The sequence below is a fragment of the Camelina sativa genome, chromosome 4 (genome assembly GCF_030686135.1).
Source record: "Camelina sativa cultivar CO46 ecotype springtype chromosome 4, ASM3068613v1".
Lineage (NCBI taxonomy): Eukaryota > Viridiplantae > Streptophyta > Magnoliopsida > Brassicales > Brassicaceae > Camelina > Camelina sativa.
Genome location: NC_141883.1, coordinates 21658829 through 21680637, shown reverse-complemented (window position 1 = coordinate 21680637; position 21809 = coordinate 21658829). Strand labels below are relative to the sequence as shown.

Sequence of the window (21809 nt, the reverse complement as noted above, 5' to 3'; positions counted from 1 at the left end):
GTATACCATAACTTGAGAAAGAAGAATTAGTTTTTACATCGTTATCAAGAAAAAAGATGAGGTTTAAACCAAAAACATTAAAACTAGTCTAAGCTGCAAACTTACCTCTGATGTTGGAAAACAACTTGTTGATCTTGTAGGTAACAGATTGACGACGATCTGGTTTGCGTAGCTCTCAAGATATATCCGACGACTTCGTTTGTATTCAATGGTTTCTTCAGAAGAGAAGCACAATGAGTGAGAAGACCCGGACCCTAGTTCCTTCGAACCTGCCGATATAGTTTTCGGGTTTTCATCATCATCCCACGCAGTTGAGAAAACTAAGTTCGATAATGTTCTCTCCATTCTCTTATGTTCTATCTAAGTATTCTCAAAAATTTCAATGTAAGAAGAGATTATGGATCAATTCGTTATGTATGTAATTGATGTATATATATATATATATATAGTTAGAGTCGGCTATTTTAGTATATCTCTTAATATGATTAGGATTTGTAAATAATTATAAAGATATTTACATTTATTTTATCTTTCATCAAGGAAAAAGGATTTGTAAATACGTATATAATTTAACAAAAACCAAAAAACGAAACAAGTTTCAATCTTTTTTGGTTTAGATAATATGTGTGACTTTGTGGATCACTACGCAGTTCTAGGGTTACCTCCTTATGGAGAAGATGGTGATGGTGTGAAGATCGGTAAGGAACAGATTCGAAAAGCGTATTTGGGTAAGGCATTGAAATTACATCCTGATAAAAACCCTGATGATCCTAACAACGCTCACGAGGAATTTCGTAAGCTCAAGAATTCTTATGATATTCTCATAGATCCCAAATCTAAAGAATTGTTTGATAATCTTCTCAGGGCCAAGTTCGAGAGGCAAAAACATAAGAGAAAGTCTCGTGAAGATGAGGAATTTTGGAACAACATTCCGGAAGAAAAAGAAAAGGAACAAAAACCTAAGAGAAGAACTCAAGGGGATCCCGAGTTTTGGAAGAAGGTTCTAGAAGAAGAAGATGAAGAAGAAGAAACACATCAACCATCTGCCTCGGATGAGTCTGATCATGAGAAGGAAACGCTTCGAAATCTTTATAAGAAGGTAAAGGAGATACGTATAGCACACGCAAAGAAACGTGAGAGTCTTGGAAGATTTGTTAATAATATACCAAAGGCTAAACCTAGACATTTATTTCGTAGAAAATTTTCAATGGATGGGTTCGTGCCATACGAAGCCAGAGTGTTACGTCGAGTAAAGGAGGCCGCCGAGAATCATAAATGATCTTCTTTCTCACAACCGGGATTAGTCTGATAATTTGTTAGTCTTTTTGTTTTGGTAATTACTGATCTTTCTCATCAAAATATTTTTTTATTTTGTCGGATTATTTATTAATTTGATCTTGATCTTTTTCTTTACATGTCACTCGTTGCTATAGGTTGCTTTGGTTAATTAGAAGAAAGGGAAAAAAAAAAAAAGCGATTTGGATTACACACCAAACGCTTGCTCAGGAAAACGTACAGATTTTAAACACAAAAGTAATGTGAAACGAGGTGATTTTAACCGTGTTTTCAACCAAAATACCCGTTCTTTTATTCATGTTTTCGTGTGAATAATAAGACAAGATATCAGTTTCACCGCATCGGCTTCCGTTACTAAGATCAGGATCAGTCGCTACTCGGAAGTCAGCCGACCAACGACACCAAGCAAGAGCAGATTCAATACCAAAAGTTGTTTGTTTCATCAATTTATCTCTTCTTGATTCTTCTTCTTTTACATTTTTCCAGTATCCATCAGAACCAAAAAGGTCGGCTTCGGTCCGGGTGGCATTCGAGAAAGAAAACCGGAAAGAAACAGAGCAGCAGCAAACTAGCAAGAGCAAACGACTACTCAAGGCGTTGCTTAGCCGACGCAAAACCAAGAAAGACGACACTCTCTACTCTACAGTTTCTTGGACGAATACTGATATGCCAATATCGGTTCATCTGTGGAAGCGCTTTACTAAACCGGAAAATTGTGAATTACAGTTTTCTTTTTATACACTACAAAATATAGAGTTTTTGAATTACTAAGAGGTTCCGGACCTAAGCTCGTACATCTCCTCATGCCAGGGACCAGAACATTTTATAAGGTTCTCTCCCAAGCGTCGTTCCTCGAACCGGCCGACCTCTTGGACGAATATATGTTGTTGTTGCGGTAATATATATTTGGATACAAACTAACGTCGCACATAAGAAAATTAGAAAATAAGTTTCTAATATATATGTCAAGTCCAATTCCAATTACAATATGAGGTTTTTTGGGAAGGAGCCTAATAAAAAATTCGTGAGGGCTGGACCACTTGGATCCATAACGGACAATATCATACTAATAAGGGAGTTGGCTTGGGCTTGGAAAGCCTAACTATTGGTATCAGAGCCTAGCTCGAAAAGTGGACTTAGGGGATTGGGTGGTGGGCTTTGTATTCGGTGTGGAAGGATCTCTCAAAAAAATGACATGATTAAGGATGCCTCAAGAATACTTTAGGAATGAAAGGGTATAGGAGTCTAGGTACCTGGGTTTAGCTGAAGGATAGACCATAAGATCGTAGTACTTGGGCTTGGACAATATAAACCGAATTTCAATTTAGTATTGTGAATGCAATTTTTTCAATTTTAAAATTTCAAAACCAACCAAACACAAAAATTAAATTGTGGTTATTTCCAGTTCAGCTGGACTTTCCCTCCCCAAACTAAGCCGATAAATAGTACAATTAATAAATAATAATTTTAAAAATAAGAAAATATTTTAATTTTTTACATTAAATTTGTTTGTATTACCACATACTTTTAAAATATATATATTTAAAATTATATAAAAATGTTTATGTATTTGGGCTAGGCCTTTAAGATCCACATTTTAACGGGCATAATATTTAGTGTTCATGCCCGCTTGACACCCAACTAATATACCCTAAACCATATGGTGATGATCAAACTAGAGCCAAAGTGGTCTTTACCATAATTTTTATTGTACATTTAAATTTTATTTTTATTACACCAAAGGTCCATATACATATATATATATATATATATTAATATTATTATTATTATTATTTTCATAGGTTTGACATTGATTATACATAGATTTTCTAGCAAATGCATTTACAACCTGTCGCAAATGCTAAGTCGCATGTCCAGTTACACCCAGGCGGACATGGCTGTTTTTGCGGATACACGGTCACTTGGTTCATCATATGCGAGATGGGTTTGGGCTGCAGCAGACTTCGACTCTCAACCATTCCATAGTTAAGTACGTTTAAACCTAAAAATAAATTAATTGCTATTACTATATAGTAAATATATATTTTCAAATTTTCAAATATTGTTTGAATCGTTCAAATAAGTATCATACTGAATCATATAGATTAAAAAGTTACTTACCTGTGAATATAGCAAGGAGATAAAGAAAAGTAAAAATATTCAAAAATTTATTCATTTTCACGGAAATTTTTTTGTTACGAAAGAAAAGATGGAATGCAAAGAAAAATAACAATGTTGAATTTTATAACTATCACCCTTATGATATATTTTCTTATATATAGTTGTATTTTTAGTTCTAAGATATGTATATCTTTTTTGGTATGATATGATTTCTTATCTTATTATATAAAGCTTGGATTCAAAGTTACTCATTAATAAAATTTTGACATTTGTCAATTGTATTAATAAGATGTTGACACATGTTAATTCTAGATTTACTAAAATATTATCTATAAAATATAAAATTTCTAAACCTATCATAAAAATGGAATGTTATACATAAATAACAAAAAAAAATATTAATATACAAAAAAACATTTAAACTCATTTCTAATTTATTTAAAAAATCTCTTTTTGTATTATAAGATTTTTTTCAAAATTTTATGCAAAAAATTGTTGGTTAATTACAAATTCTATGATTGTTTATATTGTGCAGGCTTTTACATAATTAGCTGAATTCTTTTAGTATATAAAACCTGGTTTGCAAATTAGAAATTAATATGAGAGTAACACGTGTTAAGTTTATCGTCATCAATAAGTTTTTGACAAGTGTCAAAAAAAAAAATTATTAACAAAGCTTGGTTTTTAAAATTAATCGTGAACGTGAACGTGACATGTGTTAATTTATAGATTTAAGATATTAACTCAAAATAATTTGGCAATCTGAGCATGACACATGTTAATGTATTGAACTAAGATTACCACACATGTCAAAATGAAAGATTTATTTTTATCTTATGTGACATGATATGTGTTATGATTTAGTTAATAAATTTACATTATTTATTTCAATTTTATATTGTAAAAAACAAATACTCATTTTATTTCAGTAAAAGATATGTAAGATGAGTATATGTTTTTTTTCTATAATACTTTCCATTTCTTATGTTGTAGTATATTTGGATTGTTTATTTTAGTTTCTATTGTATATCTTTAAATTATTTAAGATTCATATATTGTCGTGCTCATATTTTTTTTCTCTCTCAATTTCTTAACCTTTATTGGTTGATCATAGATACATTTAATAGGTAGTGATTGTAGCACCCCGGTTTAAAAAAAATTATGGTGGTGCATGGAGAAAGATTTAAAAGATCTGATTTGACCAAAGTGCATTTATCTTTCTGGTCAACCATCATGAGAGAACTCAACAGTTAATTTTGCTTGAGCTGTGAAAGTTTTATGATAGACTATATTTGAGGAAGTGATTGTTGGAATTTTGCGAGTGAGAAAAAAACACGACGAAAGATCATGTAGTGATTTTTAAGATCTGTAAACAAGTCTTAGAAAGGACGTCCTCCCGAACATAGTGTACCGACCATCAGATAAAAGTGAGCTCATGGGTCTAGAGAGGACGTGGACCCCACTTAAGAGGTGGTGGTAGGAACATTGCAGTGATAAAGAGCTTATTTTAATTATAAAATATCTTTGAATGTAAAACTATATTTTTAGTAGTAAAATGTATAGTAAAATTGGATGTTAATAAGATGGCGGTTTGATAGCATGTTTGCATGTCAAATAATTTGTGAAAAAGTATAAGAGTATTAAAATAAGCTTTGGTTATTAATAATTTAGCTTTAGAGTATTATTATTATTATTATAAGAAATTTAAAATTTACAAATATAAATTAGTGTATTAAAAGCAAAAAATTAATATAATTTTTTTCCCTAACAAAAAAGTATAATATATATATATATATTTACTTTCTAATAATAATTTACTAGTAACTAACCCACGTTAAAACGTGGGCTCAATATTTTATTTAAATTAAATTTGAAATATTTTTTTTTGTTATTTTGTTATTTATTATTAGTCATTCATCAGATTACTTACAATCAGATTATTGCTGTAGAGATTATTTCCAAAAAAATCTGTATAAAATCGGATAATATCTGTAGAAATTTTAGTTGTTTAGAATGAATATTTCTAAATATCTTATTTTTAATACACTAATTTTTTAGGGACAATTTGCCTACTAACCAAATTCTGGTATATAATTAAGAATATAACATAATAATTCCAAAAATTAAGTAAATAGCATAAGGGGTAGAAATAATTACCAAGTGGGGTTTTGATGGTGGTGGAGGAAGGTGGCCGGAGGTGGCTAAAGGTGGTGGAGTTAGGTGGCCGGCCGGTGTCGGAGGTGGTGGAGGAAGGTGACCGGAGGTGGTGGCCAGCCGGTGACCGGAGGTGGTGGCCGGCCGGTGACCGGAGGTTGTTGCCGGCCGGTGGCCGGAGGTGGTGGTGCGCAGTGGCCGGAGAAAATGCACGGTGGCCAGAGATAGTGAACGGTGGTCGGAGGTGATGGTGGATGGTGGTTGGTGGTGGTAGGAGATGGTGATAAATGGTGGTGATGGTAGAGGTAATTTTGTGATTAATATAGAAAATATAGAGTATATAACAGTTTTATGGTTAGAATAGTTATCAAATGAATTAAAGATTTTTTGTTGGTTATACAGTCAAATTCCTCAATTTTTTATCTATCCTATTTAAATTGTCTTAATTATCTTTATGATTTTTTTTTACTATTTCTAATGATATTCTAGTGTAATTTTTTACAATTTTAATGTTATTTTTATAAATGTACTTCTCAATTAATATAGTAGGATATCTATAACAAAATATTAATAAATTTTTTTGTTAAATGGAAATTTATTGAATAATGTTAAAATCTGCATATTGAGCGGATCCTAATCTAGTGTATATATATATATATGCCAATAGGTTTAAATAACTAGGGGTATTTTCAAAAATAGAGAACCGAAACCTAAAAAAAAAAGTTATAAAAATTAATTTAACATATTGTAATTGTTTAAAAGAGTGTAAAAATGAAAATGTTCAAGAAAAATGGTATTTTTGAAAACGGTATCTCAAAAGTGCATTTCCAACAAATTCTCAAATAACTATGCACTACACTTTACTACAAGTCAAAGTAAATCTTTTGGTCAATATTTTTATTTTCTAACAATTAACATATTTAAAATTTAATAATCAAAATATTTATCAAATAATGACCAACTAATTTGGTAGAAAGTGACTAATTGTGAACCATTAAAATGTTAATGTTTTGATGACTAATTATAAATATGGTAATTGTCTGATATTATTTTTTTGATGAAAAGTTTTATTTTGAATTATAATAAATGTGTAATAATATGGTAATTGTAAATATGTTCAATGCATAATTATTTAGACCTAATGGCATATATACATTAGTCAATATTTATCAATTTGCCAACACATTAATTCACCACTACAAACCTGTGTAAAGGTGAATATATATATATATATATATATAGAGAGAGAGAGACATGTCTTACTCTTCCAAAAAACAAAACTAAAATCTATATCTTGTTTTCTCAAAAAAATGCTTTCAAAGATGAATTTGGTGGTTCTCATGTCGTTCTTGTTCCTTTTTCCATTGTGTTCCTCAAGTAATATTAGAATTTTTTTAAATAATCTAATTGAATAATTTTACATTTTTAATATCAAAGATCTATTATAATTATTATCGATTTCACACTTGTAATCTAATAATATGGTTGCTTATTGAATTCATCTTTTTCTCTTTTAGAGCTTGAAGAGAGCCATGGAAATGGAGTTTTTCACACCGACCAATATTCAGTAAATATGGTAATTAATATCATTAACGAAAATGCATATTTTTCATAGATACTTATTTTCTCTATGATTAATAATCAATATTTTCTCCATTTTCAATCATTTCAAAATAAATATACAATATTTTCAGTCACTTCAACATAGATATGCATATGATAATTATTGTGAAATTTCTCACCAAGCAAAAAAATAATATATGTTGAAGAGAGTAATCCGAAAATGATGGATTATTCAAAAACAAGCTCAAACCCAAGCCGTGATCAGACGATAAATGGATGGGGGCGTCCTGTGCGGTCGCTGCCACCACAGATGAACGATAAGAATCATCAGATAGTAAACCTTTGGGGTCGTCCGGTGCGACCACCGCCACTGCAGATGAACGATAAGAATCATGAGACAATAAATCTTTGGGGTCGTCCGGTGCGACCACCGCCACCACAGATGAATTACAATAATCATCAGCCAATAAACTGGAGTCGTCCTGTGAAACCACCGCCACCACATATGAATTCTAAGAATCATCTGACAATAAATGGTCGTCCTGTGCAACCACCTCTACCGCAAATGAACTATAAGAATCATCAGACAATAAACTTCTGGGGTCGTCCTGTGCGACCACCGCCACCACAGAGGAACTACAAAAATCATGATGATGAAATAAATATCTAAAATATGATAATTAGATGATATGTATAACTGTCCAATTAATTAAATAAAATATTATAATAAACTTTTTCAATTGTTAAAAAAAAAATTATGATAATAATCATGTGACTCAACAAATTTGATGATGCAATGTTTTCCAATATGTTTATTTATCTTTGAGTAATTGTTTTATTCTTTATTAAGATTTTTTTTTTGACAAACTTTCTTTATAAAAAAATTCAAAAGACAATTATCTATAATAACATTGTAAAATATTACACAAAATGCCATCATATTTAAGAAAAAAAGTTAACTCATGAAGGGTATATATGTAATATATATTATATATTATTTCTTATATACATGTATCCAAACAACCTTACAACTAATTTTCTACTATTTCTACAACCAAACACAATTAAGGTTCCATAATTAATAATACAAATGTTTAAAAGATTTTTGTTAATATTTAAAATCATAATTCTTCTATCATATTTGTTTGATTTTTGTTTTAATTGCTATGAATCATCATGTAGTACATAAAATTAATTAAACAATTTGGCATCTAGATAAAGAGGTTTGATCTTTTATAATTTCGAAGTTTTTTTTAATGTTTTCGTCCTAGTTTATTTGTGTTGCTTGTATTTTATTTACAGGAAATCAGGAGGCAGAAAAATATTCGGTCAACTATCAACAATATAGTCTAAATTTTATATCAAAATTAAACTTTAAAAAAATATATATATATTCTAGATTATAAATTCTAAACAGGTAAGACATGAACAAAAAAATAATATATTCTAGATTATATATTCTAGATTATAAATTCTAAACAGGTAAAACCGAACAGTATAAAACCTAGACTATAAATTCTAAACAGGTAAGACATGAACAAAAAAATAATAAAATCTAAATTTTTTAACTCAAACTCTTAAATAAAAATTAAATAGAAACTCATGTGACGGAAAAAAATCGTCTTTGATATAATCATTAAGCATCGTAGAGCAATGTATTTTATTGTTGTCATATGATATAATTGATATTAGCCTATTAGGTACACGATAACTCCTCGTACTCAATACTTTCCAAACCAAAACAAAATAAAGAAAGAAAAAGTGAAGAACATAATCAACATATGGCGAATGTTCAGCAGAGCCAAAGTCAGAATAAATTCTCCAACTTTCAATGGTATGTGTGTCTTTGCATCATTTCTATTAAAGTACTAGTGGGAATATCTCATAAATACAACATATATAGAATAACACTCCTTGTTTATTTATCTTAACTCTTAAGTCATTGAGATAAATCAAGCTTAAATATTCGTCATTCATAAATTTATTTCCATCACAACTAAATCTCAACCACAATTCAATAATTTCACTTCAAACATAATCCCTATATTCAAACTAGCTCACACACATACACTCCATAAACATTGTTCGAGCATGTAGTACGTAGGGTAATTATATTAAAAAGGAAAAAATTAACTAAACTAAACCGTCATCATTTGACGAAACTCATGAAAGTCAAGAACGCCATTACCATCAATATCGTAAAATTTTATCATGGCTTCACACTCTCCGTACGTTCTTGATTCCCCTAACTTCACAAGCATCTTTTGCAAACCCTTTGGTGTTATGCATCCTGATCCTTTCTCCACCTCGAACATCTCGAACGCCGTCTTCAACTCTCCGCCACCGTCACCGTCAAGATCTCTTCTTGTCATCAACCCAACGAAGTCCTCAAACCCTAGAGACCCGTCTGCGTCGGTGTCGACTTCGTTTATCGCCTCTTGAGCTGCCTCGTGAGATATATACTCACCGACAGAGCCGAAGTAGTCTCGGAGCTCAAAGGCTGAGATCTTACCGTCCCCGTTGCTGTCAAAATGGCTGAAGACTCGACGGAGCTCTTTGTCCAAGGAGTGGGGACTCTTTGTGTTGTTGTTGTTGTTGTCATCGGTGTTGCTTCTTGGGGAGTTTAAGGTTGACGAAGAGTTGGATTTTGGTGACCCTCGTCGGTTTTGAAAACTTAGGTTTAACTTTAAGGTTTTAGTGGAAAACCATTTGAATGAATTGGAGGAAGGTTTCTCTTGTTGAGTTGCCATGTCGGATCTTTGAGATTTTATGATGTGGGCTGTGGGGTGTTATTCTACTTGGTCCTCAACCCACCTCTATATATAACATGATAGACTCACTGACTCACCATGTTGATCAATTTTATAATGCATATATAATAATATTAATACATTATCTAGGAAAGTTAATTTGTTTCTTGTGACGATCGTGTCCGGATTTTTGGACAGTTCATCTTCTATTATAATCTAATAATATATTTTATAGAATTAAGAGTCCTTTAATATATTCACTCTCTAGCTAGGACATTTCATTCATTTCGGATTGAAAAATATAGCTTACTTCTCCAAAAAATATTCAATAGTTTGAATTGAAGGAGGATATGATATTTGAACTTGTTAAATATGTCTGAACATTAGCTGTTGGGATTTAATCTTATTGTATTTTATATAATTGAAAGAGTTATATTAAAAATTGAATTCCGAAAAACAAAAGAATGAAAGAGTTGTATTAAAAAAATATATATAATAAGAAAGACATGCATGTCATTTTCGGAGAAAATCCAAGGGAACAAAAACGAGGTCCATGTTTTGTCCTCCAAGGGGAATTTCGAAGAAAGTGCTTATAAGATATGTGTTGATGGCGTAGGCTTAGCAGAGATTAAATGATTAGATAGGTAAAAGACAAAAGCTTTATGAAATTTCATCGCAACTTCCTTAATGAATGATTAAATATATAATATGACCCATCTCTATAAAATTCGATTGACTCTTCTTGTTGCATTACATCTTAAGTAATCAATCATTAGCTTGTAGGTGCACATTACTAATTTTGAGATTCACCAAAATAGTTTGATACAAAATAATTCACCATTTTATTCTAATACAAAGCTATTCACCACTAATTTGATGTATTCTTATTTTAAACTTCTGATATCTTATAATACAACTAGATAGATACTCCTTGCAGAGAGCCACACGAAACAAGCTGTCTTCCTAATCACTATTGTTTTTTTTTCCTCCTCACAAGTTCCACCACAAACAAATTTAGCCATTTGCTTGATGTAGTGTCTTTGTTATTATAGGTAATGAAAAGAGAGTATACCTAACTACAAGGTAGAAAACAACAAAACAAAACAAAATTGTTTACTTGTTAAGAAAAACGCTAGAGATCAAAGCATTCAATTTATTTTGTATCTAATACAAAAATATAATAAAATCCAAAAAAAACCTAAAATAATAATAAACAAGTGACAACACCAAATGTTCATTAGGCCCAACATTATGGAGTCATAATATGGCCCATGTTAAGCTGTTACAAGCCTCGTTTCTCTCACGAGCTTCACCCCCCTAAACAATGTATAGTCTAAAGTGAACTGGAATTTCGCATTATGTTGTATGATTATGTTAGTCTGATAGCTTGCCTTATTATCGTTAGCACATTGACAAAAAAAAAAAACGCAAGCGCTTAATATCTTTTATGTTTCAAAGTTAGATTAATTGATTTGAAAATTTTTAGTTTATCATCAATTTTGGAGTGTCTAAGGTAGAGTAAGGAAGGCATTCGTCAGACAACGAATGGGAAAAAATCTAAACCACTAAATAAAATTTGATTTCTCTGATAAGGGATGGAAAAAAGTTCATAGGCCTATAGTTAAGTTGTGGGCTTTGAACTTTCACGCCAAAGTGTGGCCTTTCTCGTATGTGGAAGCTTTGTACTTTAGAAAACGTGCGTTCTCTTGGTGGTGGTTGGGAAAAAATAATCGTCGGTCCGATATTGACAAAAAAAAATAATAGTGCGAAATAATCTTCATCTGCCAAATTTTCTTGCGAGCCGATTTGGATCATGAGAGTTGGTTAGGCTGATCTTTGGCATTTTGTCCACCGGCCTAATTTGTCACTCATATATAATATGCAGACTTGACTTTTTAAAGCGTTATAATAATGTGGATCTTTCTTTTTATAATGAAAAATCAATAACCTTCTCTTTAATCGCAAGTGAGTTCGATATATCATGGAGAAAATGCTTACGGATTTTAGTTTTTTTTTTTTTTTTTTTTTTTTTTTTTTTTTTTTTCATTTGGGGAATTTTAAGCTTTAATGTCAATTTAATATAGATAATTGGAGTTGTTTTAATTTCGGTAATATAAACAAAATGTTTAGTCTTTTAAGCATTTTTTGGTATTTTTCTTGTGTAAGTTGAGTATTAAAATATTACTTTTCGATATCTAATACTATAACTACAGTCATGATTTTAACAAAAAAAAAAAAAAAAACTACAGTTCATGATATATTTAATCCTGGGCAAATGTCATGAAAACCCACTTTCTCCTAAAGTATTGTCACAAAAACCCACTTTCCACTCATGGTATACTTTCCCAAGTTTTTTGCTTATGTGTCCACTTTCCTTTTACATTTTTGCCCTTACTAACAATTTACCTCTCTTTCTCTCCTTCTTTTCTCTCTTTTTCTCTTCTTTTTTGTTGTTAACACTTTAACAAAGTAAAATATATTTATTTGTTATCATAAAACAAATTTTCTATTTATTTATAAAAAATATGTTATGATTATATATTTTCTACATTTTAAGATACATATTGCTATATTTTTTATGAATTTTTAGATTATACAATATCCATCAGTCGTTGAACATTTGTTCAATTATAAGTGGATAATCAATTGCAGTATTGTTAATAGATAGTTACTTGTGTTTATTCATACAAAATATACATACATAAATTTGGTTAGATCTTTATCCATAACATATTATCCATAACACAACATAGACCAAATAAGTACAAAACCCTTTAATTCTAAATTTTAAATCCTAGAACATAAACCCTTGAACCTGAAACCAAAACTATTCACTTTAAAAAAAAAAAAAACAAAGTTTAGTGGATAGAAAAACTGTGGATAGGTCTCCATGGATTTACAAAGCATATCTAGACATTAAGCTGAAGAATAGCAGTTGAATGGTGGCTATGGATGTGATCATGTGGATATTTTTTTGTGGATACCAATGTAGACAAACCAAATAATCATCATACAACATCCACACAATTAAATCCATAGACACCATGAGCTCCTTGCTTCATATTTTGTGTTGGTCCAGAAACATATACACTCATAAGTGGTTAATAAACAAAATAAAAATTAACAACATTGATTTATTTAGAACATTGAATATCAATCATGTGGATTAGTAGTTATGGATACTTATCTTATAATATCTTGCTCATTCTTTACATGAGCAGAAATTTGTCCAAGATAAATTAGCCACATAGATTTCTTTTAGCTAAATGTTTTTGTACTATTTTTCAGCTAGAAGGATTTCTTTTAGGGTTTAGGGTTTAGGGTTTAGGGTTTAGGGTTTATGGTTTAGGGTTTAGGGTTTAGGGTTAGGGTTTAGGGTTTATACCCTAAATATTTAAATCCTAACACCACATATACACTAAATCCATATAAGCCCAAAAACGTAAACCTTATACCCTAAATCTTAAATCCTAAACCCTAAACCATACACCTTGAACCCTAAATCCTAAACCATGAATTAAAAATATAGACACATCATCCACATACCTAAACCTAAACTTTTAACCTTAACCCCTAAATCCTATACCTTGAACCTTAGACAATACAACTTGAACTCAAAACATAGACATTGAATCTATATGCCATCTAAAGTCTAAACCCTAAACTATGGTGATGTTTGAACATGCAACAAACTTGTCAATAAATTTCATCTGGATTGCTTGTCCACGTGGTCAGAGTTTGGTGGATAGGCTTAGAGATTAATAATGACCATGTTTGTTGTGTAGTATGCTTCTAGTGACACTTCTAAGTTCTAATATCTCTAATTCTAGCTTAAAAATAGTACAAAAACATTTGGCTAAAAGACATCTAAGTGGCTAAACTATAGTGATGTTTGAACATGCAACAAACTTGTCAATAAATTTCATCTGGATTGCTTGTCCACGTGGTCAGAATTTGGTGGATAGGCTTTGAGATTAATAATGACCATGTTAATTGTGTAGTATGCTTCTAGTGACACTTCTAAGTTCTAATATACCTACTTCTAGCTGAAAAATAGTACAAAAACATTTAGCTAAAAGAAATCTATGTGGCTAATTTATCTTGGACAAATTTCTGCTCATGTAAAGAATAAGCAAGATATTATAAGATAAGTATCCATAACTACTAATCCACATGATTGATATTCAATGTTCTAAATAAATCAATGTTGTTAATTTTTATTTTGTTTATTAACCACTTATGAGTGTATATGTTTCTGGACCAACACAAAATATGAAGCAAGGAGCTCATGGTGTCTATGGATTTAATTGTGTGGATGTTGTATGATGATTATTTGGTCTGTCTACATTGGTATCCACAAAAAAATATCCACATGATCACATCCATAGCCACCATTCAACTGCTATTCTTCAGCTTAATGTCTAGATATGCTTTGTAAATCCATGGAGACCTATCCACAGTTTTTCTATCCACTAAACTTTGTTTTTTTTTAAAGTGAATAGTTTTGGTTTTAGGTTCAAGGGTTTATGTTCTAGGATTTAAAATTTAGAATTAAAGGGTTTTGTACTTATTTGGTCTATGTTGTGTTATGGATAATATGCTATGGATAAAGATCTAACCAAATTTATGTATGTATATTTTGTATGAATAAACACAAGTAACTATCTATTAACAATACTGCAATTGATTATCCACTTATAATTGAACAAATGTTCAACGACTGATGGATACTGTATAATCTAAAAATTCATAAAAAATATAGCAATATGTATCTTAAAATGTATAAAATATATAATCATAACATATTTTATATAAATAAATAGAAAATTTGTTTTATAATAACAAATAAATATATTTTACTTTGTTAAAGTGTTAACAACAAAAAAGAAGAGAAAAAGAAAGAAAAGAAAGAGAGAAAGAGAGGTAAGTTGTTAGTAAGGGTAAAAATGTAAAAGGAAAGTGGACACATAAACAAAAAACTTGGGAAAGTATACCATGAGTGGAAAGTGAGTTTTTGTGACAGAACTCAATCCAAAGTGGGTTTTGACGACATTCACCCTTTAATACTTGAGTTGACCTAGCGAAAGAATCTAAATAACATGCATGTTCATTGGCACACTACACTATATATTAATCCGTCGAGATCCAGACGTAATCCCCATTGGGTTGACTCACACGCATCATCTTTTATATTCGTGAATAATTTACATAAACATATATAATGTAATTAGCATGTGCTTATTAATCATTTAACTATTTCTTAATCTTATAATCGCACATATATATGACATAGATTTATAGATTTAGGTATTTATATATACAATATGTTCATAACTCAAGTAGAAATCCTAGTATGTATGTAAACGAAAAGTATTTTAAGTCTACGTGATTTCTATTCACAGCGACCTATATAAGTCTACGTGCGTTCTGTTTACCCAAATTAGTCGATTCAAACCTAAGATTCCTTTATACATTATTATTGGGTTACAGAAATAGAATACATATATAGACTAAGACTTGTAGTTGCTTCTTTGTTTAATCAAGTAGTCGACAACGCGCTGACTTGTTGACTTTTGATGTGCAGTAATTAACAAGAAGACAACCTCGTAATACTTGGCCGGCGAGTTTATTTCATTTACGCAAGAAAAAAAAAACAACCAAATTACTGGATATTATTGTACCATATGAATATTAAGTACAATGATCAAATCAACTATTATGGTGTCATTGAATAGACAGCTCAAATTTGGAATCGACCGAAGAAACTGCAACCTCCATGACAATATCGTCATTAGAATGATCAATATCTGGCCAAATCATTTTAAACAATCGTACTAGAATTTTTCTTCTGTATGACTTATATTTTTCATATATATGTTATATTAAGTATTACGTTATTAACTATCAAAATTTCAATTCATACGACAAAAAAATATAATCTAATACACTGGGTGATGTCATTAGATTATCGAAGATGAATCCTTTACAACTTTTACTAATCATTTAAAGAGGAAATCTCATAACGATCATCAATTTTGTTCGTTAAAATAAGCTTGTAACGCACAATACGACGTTACATTTAAAAGATTATTTAAAAAACCTTTGAACACAACATCATTCTAACTTTGTTTTAATTATTCTTTTTGTTAACAAAGTTAATGATGATGCCTCTAACTTTGTTAACATATGTTAAGTTTTTTATTCGAAATTTCGAATGTATAAGATATAGTCATGATGATAAGTCTAAGTTCTAATTAAGCTATACGTATTATATTAAATTTCCATACTAAAATTCAATGGAAGATGGTAAATGTGAGTCAACAGTAAAAACAAAAGAATTTATTTGTTCATAAACAGAAACGCTTTAGTAACGTATATGTATTTGTTATTACATTCTTTAGACTCGCCGTAGTACATTTATCGGTAGATATATTCACAATTATTATTACTTTATAGGTATCGAATTTATTATGGTAGAAGTAGGCAATGCGTTACGAGAGTAACTACCACCACCAAACTAATTTACATTTTCGACTATCCTATTCCTCCTATGATTTTCTTATTCAAGTATTTTTCACTACCTATTTTACATGTTCAGTCAAAAATTATACATTTTTTAAACCGAAAAAAAACCATTTAAATCTAACGCTCGATGAGGTCGAACCGTGGCTCTAGCAAATCATACGGAACCCATAGTGCATCGAGCGGGCAAGGTCGACCATCGTCTAACCTTACCCAAGGCTTCCCTTTCCCACTCCAGTGCAACAAACTCACTGGACCTGGATGCAAATCACGGCACAGTCCTCTGAAGTTGTCTCCTCCTAAACCGTGTTGGTTCCACCGGTGATCCACCGGAGCTATGTTCCCGGCGAAGACAAGTAAAAACGGTGGCAAAGAGCCTAACTCGTAGATTCTGATCCGTTTCTGTAGCTCCATCCACTCTATGATCTTCCTCGTGTAATCTCCTTCACGCCATTTCTTTAACTCTATGACCATCACCCCGGTGTTGAAGTAACAAGGCGGACGACGGCGGTTGAGGGAGAGTGTTATGGAGAGAGAAGGGTTTGACCAGAACGTCGGAGTAAAGTAAGTTGTGAAGTTAGCGTTGCAATACTCAGGCGCGGCTAAAACAACATCGTTAGGGATATGCGTTGAGAAGAGCTTAGAGATGTCGTCAACGAGTATGAGATCTGAGTCGAGGTATACAACACGTGAGAGGCAAGTGGGGAGTATCTCGGCGAGGTAGTTTCTTGCGTAGTTTAACGGAGAGTCTAACGCGGAGCGTATGGAGGTTGAGATGAGGCCGGAGATGGCGGCTACGTCGTAAGGGTAGATCCGGAATTTCAAGTAAGGGAAAGAAGAAGCGACGTAGTTTTGGTGTCGGTGCGATTGTTTCGAAGTTACGAAGTGGAAAACAATGTTTTGAGGACAAGAAGAGTGTTGGAGAACGGAGAGAATCACGGCCATTGAGCCACGGAGGTAAGCCGCGTCTAAGGTCATTGCCACGTGGATGGCTTTGTCCGAACACACGAAGTCGTAGTCGTTTTCGATGGTGAGACACTCCGGGGAGTTAAAGAACTCTGGAGCTTCTTTGAACCTCTCGCCGCCGGCGAAAGAGACGGTGAAGACGGCGAGGAAGGTCAGATAAAATAAAGAGCTGATCGAGTGCATGTTTTTGTGTTAGAGAAACGTTAGATGCAAATGTTGTATTTATTAGCTTTGAAAGAGAGAAAGAGAGAGAGAAGGAGACAAGACAAGGGAGAGCAGTTTCTTTACTCTTTAGGAAAAAAATTTGAGTGAGTTTGAAATGAAAAGTGGGTAACGAGAAAGTCAATGTTATTGAATGGGAAATTTGTCGGCGAGATATTATTCGTTTATTTTACGAAATTATTATTAGTTTTTAGCCATGAAGAGAGAAAAGAAAGAAAGAATATCTCGTTATTTCAGTTTTGATTTGTTTCCTCGAGATTTCAGTTTTGGCGTGTTGTCCCCTATGAAGGAAAAAATATATGTATTTATATGAGTTAAGGTTTCAGGGTAACTCAGCAAAATCTATCAAATGTTGTTTTTTGGACCAATTCAGTCTTTATTTACCACAATCATCATTATTAAACAGTATTAACTCCTCATTTGAATTCTCTCCACACCTTTATGTACAAGCCATGTAACTATATGTATATTACCTAGTTTTGGTGGTTTTCGACGACCGAACCATAGGTCATGAGGCATGTTTTCGACGACCGAACCATAGGTCATGAGGCATGTTTTCGACGACCGAACCATAGGTCATGAGGCATTCAAACTTTGACATAATATTTCACGATGTGCACATGGGTGATAAACTTAAAAATATATATATATATATATATATATATATATATATTGCCATTCATATTGTTGAGAAAAAAGTTCAAAACTTCTATACAAATATGTTTATGAATCTAAGGTTAAGTTGTAATTTGTCTTCTCAGTTAATATATACATAAGTAGATAGAGAAGAATTAAGATCTCTATGTGCATCAGTGTATATATGCATATATGAGTGAGTGTGTTCCCCTTGTTAGTGAAGTTGTTGTCTATGTTTGTACGTGACACATTTTGAGTGGTCGTATTAGCACTATCACACATTTAATATGGGATGCCTTACGTGTTACATGTTAAAAGCTTAATAAATTATAAAGCGACTCTACTCTTTTTAGTTTTTAGATTAACACTTTTTCAATCAAATCAAACCCCCTTTTCTCTCCCGTGAATTATTCAAATTGTTAACTTTACAAAACGTTTTTTGGGATGCAATTACGTTTACATGCATAATCTTCTCTTCTCTTTTGCTTTACTTTTGCTAATTTAACATTGTCCCCGGCAAAGTAAATGAATATGTAAAACACACATACTAGCCAACAAGTAATACTGCTTTGGAATTTCAAAGCTACATCTTTAACGGAAACTTCTTAGTTACAAAGCTAAGTTTTAGTATTTGTTTTTGTCTGAAAATTCGGAAGTTTAAGCGATGAACTGATTTTCCGGTCCGTTCGACCCGGGAATTAATTGGCGGGAGTTGAGAACACATGCTTAGGATTTGCCACGTATCATTGCATTGTAGGTCCAATTGAGTGCCACCTGACCTACCACGCATTATCGTTAGGAGAGCTCTACCGAAACTAGGAGAAAATTAAATATCACTTTATTCAAAATAAATGATATCGTTCTAACAAAGAAATTGGATTTTGCTTTGTAAACTTGGTACTGATATGAGACACATAGGCAGTTTTAGTTCAAATTTGTATTGAAATGGCAAATGTAATAATAATCTAAAACTTGTTAGAAGATGTTTCTACAGGAAACATATGATATGATTATGATCTTTACTCATTACGATTCAAATCTACTGCTTTTTTTTCTTTTTTCTTTTTACATTTAGTTTTATGTTTTTTTTTTCTTCTAAATGTGTAGATATCGATGGGAAAGTAACAAACCCGTTTGAAAATGATGTATGGACTACTCTAGTTGATTTGCAACTAACATAACGAGCCGTGTTTTCGGTTAATTACGACGCTGATTTTTTTTTTTAATTCAAGTCCGTAATTAATTAATTGATCCCAAATGACGTTCGATGTGTCATGCATGTGCGTTTCACGTGGGGTTTCATTTGAATTACGCTGTCCTTCCTGGTGGAGAAAAATAAGAAGTGTACATTAATTATTAATGATGGTTAGAATAATTAACCATAGTATATTTTGTTTAGAGTAATTAATAATGGTGAACATCGGTTTATAATCAAACATGATGCAAAGGTTTCTTCCGGTGGGCATTGTCATTGAGGAGATGCAAAACGTGGTTGATCCTCCGTATTTGATGATCGAAGACCTTACCATTAGAAGAATCCGCCCAGACCGATCAATCAAGGCGGTTTACAAGATTGTGCACTGCGATGGTCTGTTGTTCTGTGTCATGGACAACCAGCTTTTGGTTTGGAACCCGTTACTGAAAGAAACGAGATGGGTCAAATGCGGTAGCGACTTTCACGAATACGATGATGCTTACAGCCTTGGATATCTCAGCGGCTCAGCCATTGTGATTACATGATCATATGGTTTTGATGTGCTAGTAATTCAATAAACAAGCCTCCAAGAGTTGAAGTCGACCAACTCCCATCTAAGACATGGTAGGTTATAGATATGATCAGTTTTGATTGGTTTCTTAGAATACCGTTGTCGATGCTCTCTTTGAGAGGAACTCTTTCTTGGATTGGTCTTCTTGGTGACCATACAGCGTTCCTACAAAGCTTTGATTTGCCAAAGAAAGGTTTCCAACCCATTGATTAGCTACGTACCATTCAGGTATGAAGAATTGAATCTTATTGCACTGGAGATATATAAAGGAGACCGGCTCTCAGTGTTGGAGCAATGTCACAAAACAAGGAATAAATAGATTCAAGTTTACATATGGAATGTATATTAATTTTGTGAATTAGAGAACTAGGTGAGAAGTCCCGGATAGATTTGACAATTAACATTTTATTAAGTTAACGAATTTTAAATTCATGTGCCTATTTTGTTTTGATTTTGGATTAGAGTTTAAATCTGTAATTAGATATTACATACATGATAAATTATCATCTAGCTAATATATAGCCAAATAATAATATCATCTATATCTAGTTCAAAAGAATACTAATGTTCGTTCGTGCATGGTCTCTTTACCTTCGTTCTTAACACATCATCGATGAAAAATCATTATGCAATAGTGTATCAAGTAAGGGATAGTAGTCCATAGGTGGTATGAAAGAAACAAAAATTGTTTATCATATTCTTATATACAAACAATACAGGTCTCGAGAGCCTCTAAGAGTTAAACCAAAAATTTGCTTATTCTAAGCCATTATATAAGCTGCATTAATAACTTATATATAACTTTTTCATACATATTAGCTGTCTAGTTTTTATCATATTTAAGTCATTGTTATCTGCTTCTCCTCTGCTGGTACAAAATAAAAATTATATATATATGAAACCAAGGTATAAGAAAGCTTGAATTCAGATTAGAATCTAATAATAAAAGACACAACAAAATACGAATTGGACATATGAATTTAAAGGAAATACATCATTAGGGAGAACAATATGAAAAAAGTAATTAGAACATCATCGGTATTAATTAATCACATAAAATGGAGAAATAGATAGATGGAGAAACCACCACAAATATATACGAAACTACTTAAGATTAATTTTTTCTCCGTCGGCCAATCAGACTCGTGTTTTGTTTCGAAAATCCAGGAAGCCGAACTAAACTCGGGCGATATAGTTGCATGACATAGAAATAAAATTTCCCACGGATGTTTCAAATCTTTGGAAGTCCTTCTTTCTCACAATGTAAATGTCTAGAAGGTGTCCTCTTTCTCTGTTTATAGCAGATATGACAAGTTCATTATCCTTGACAACAAAATAAACTGCCGGCAAAACTATATGATGTTCATATAGTACCGGAAGTTCTGGTATATCCACGGTCATCAACCTGGTCCAAGACATGATACAATCTTTCACCCATATGTTTATCTTCCTTGTTGTAGAACATTGGTGTAACAATGAAAAGCCGATCTCCCTTAAAAATATCTAGTGCAATAAAATTATGCTCAACATACTTAAAAGGTAGTTGATCCAAAGGTTTAAATCTTTTTTTTGGTAAAGTCAAAACTTTGTATAAAAGCCATATTGTCTTCTCGAAGACCAATCCAGTACGGAGTTCCTTACAAAGAGACACTCGCCAGTGGAACATTGTTTATGCATGATCCTAGGGATTCTCATCTCAAAGCGCTTAAGCGTATTCTTCGCCATGTCACGTCACGGCATTCATATTTATCGCTCTTCAGTCAATTCAGTCAATGACCTTGTTGCTTATTCTAATGCTGATTGGGCATGTTGT

General features: G+C 32.0%; 2 protein-coding genes and 3 pseudogenes across 5 annotated transcripts; 3 read left to right on the top strand and 2 right to left on the bottom strand.

The window, feature by feature from the left end:
• Positions 1-112: 112 nt before the first annotated feature.
• LOC104780901 (uncharacterized) lies at positions 113-2213 on the top strand. Of its 2 annotated transcripts, XR_015596980.1 has the most exons (5): positions 113-384; positions 651-728; positions 865-1099; positions 1198-1333; positions 1434-2213. XR_015596980.1 is itself a non-coding variant. In XM_087510481.1 (4 exons), exons 1-3 carry the CDS (start codon positions 333-335, stop codon positions 1273-1275), a joined length of 579 nt encoding a protein of 192 aa, XP_087366607.1. In that variant the 5' UTR covers positions 113-332; the 3' UTR covers positions 1276-1333; positions 1434-2061. The 2 variants fall into 2 exon arrangements, 1 of the variants encoding a protein (XP_087366607.1); XM_087510481.1 differs by having other exon boundaries at positions 651-1099; positions 1434-2061.
• Positions 2214-6817: 4604 nt separating this feature from the next.
• LOC147946064 (uncharacterized) lies at positions 6818-7926 on the top strand. The gene is made up of 3 exons (XM_087510486.1): positions 6818-6948; positions 7089-7147; positions 7343-7926. Exons 1-3 carry the CDS (start codon positions 6882-6884, stop codon positions 7802-7804), a joined length of 588 nt encoding a protein of 195 aa, XP_087366612.1. The 5' UTR covers positions 6818-6881; the 3' UTR covers positions 7805-7926.
• A 1150-nt stretch (positions 7927-9076) lies between these two features.
• Positions 9077-9948, bottom strand: LOC147946063 (putative calcium-binding protein CML41 pseudogene; annotated as a pseudogene). The gene has a single exon (XR_015596982.1). The product of XR_015596982.1 is annotated as a putative calcium-binding protein CML41 pseudogene (transcript).
• Positions 9949-16222: 6274 nt separating this feature from the next.
• Positions 16223-17786, bottom strand: LOC104780900 (putative galacturonosyltransferase-like 2 pseudogene; annotated as a pseudogene). Its single transcript, XR_015596979.1, has one exon. The product of XR_015596979.1 is annotated as a putative galacturonosyltransferase-like 2 pseudogene (transcript).
• Positions 17787-19487: 1701 nt separating this feature from the next.
• LOC147946062 (putative F-box/LRR-repeat/kelch-repeat protein At1g11620) lies at positions 19488-20315 on the top strand (annotated as a pseudogene).
• Positions 20316-21809: the final 1494 nt, after the last annotated feature.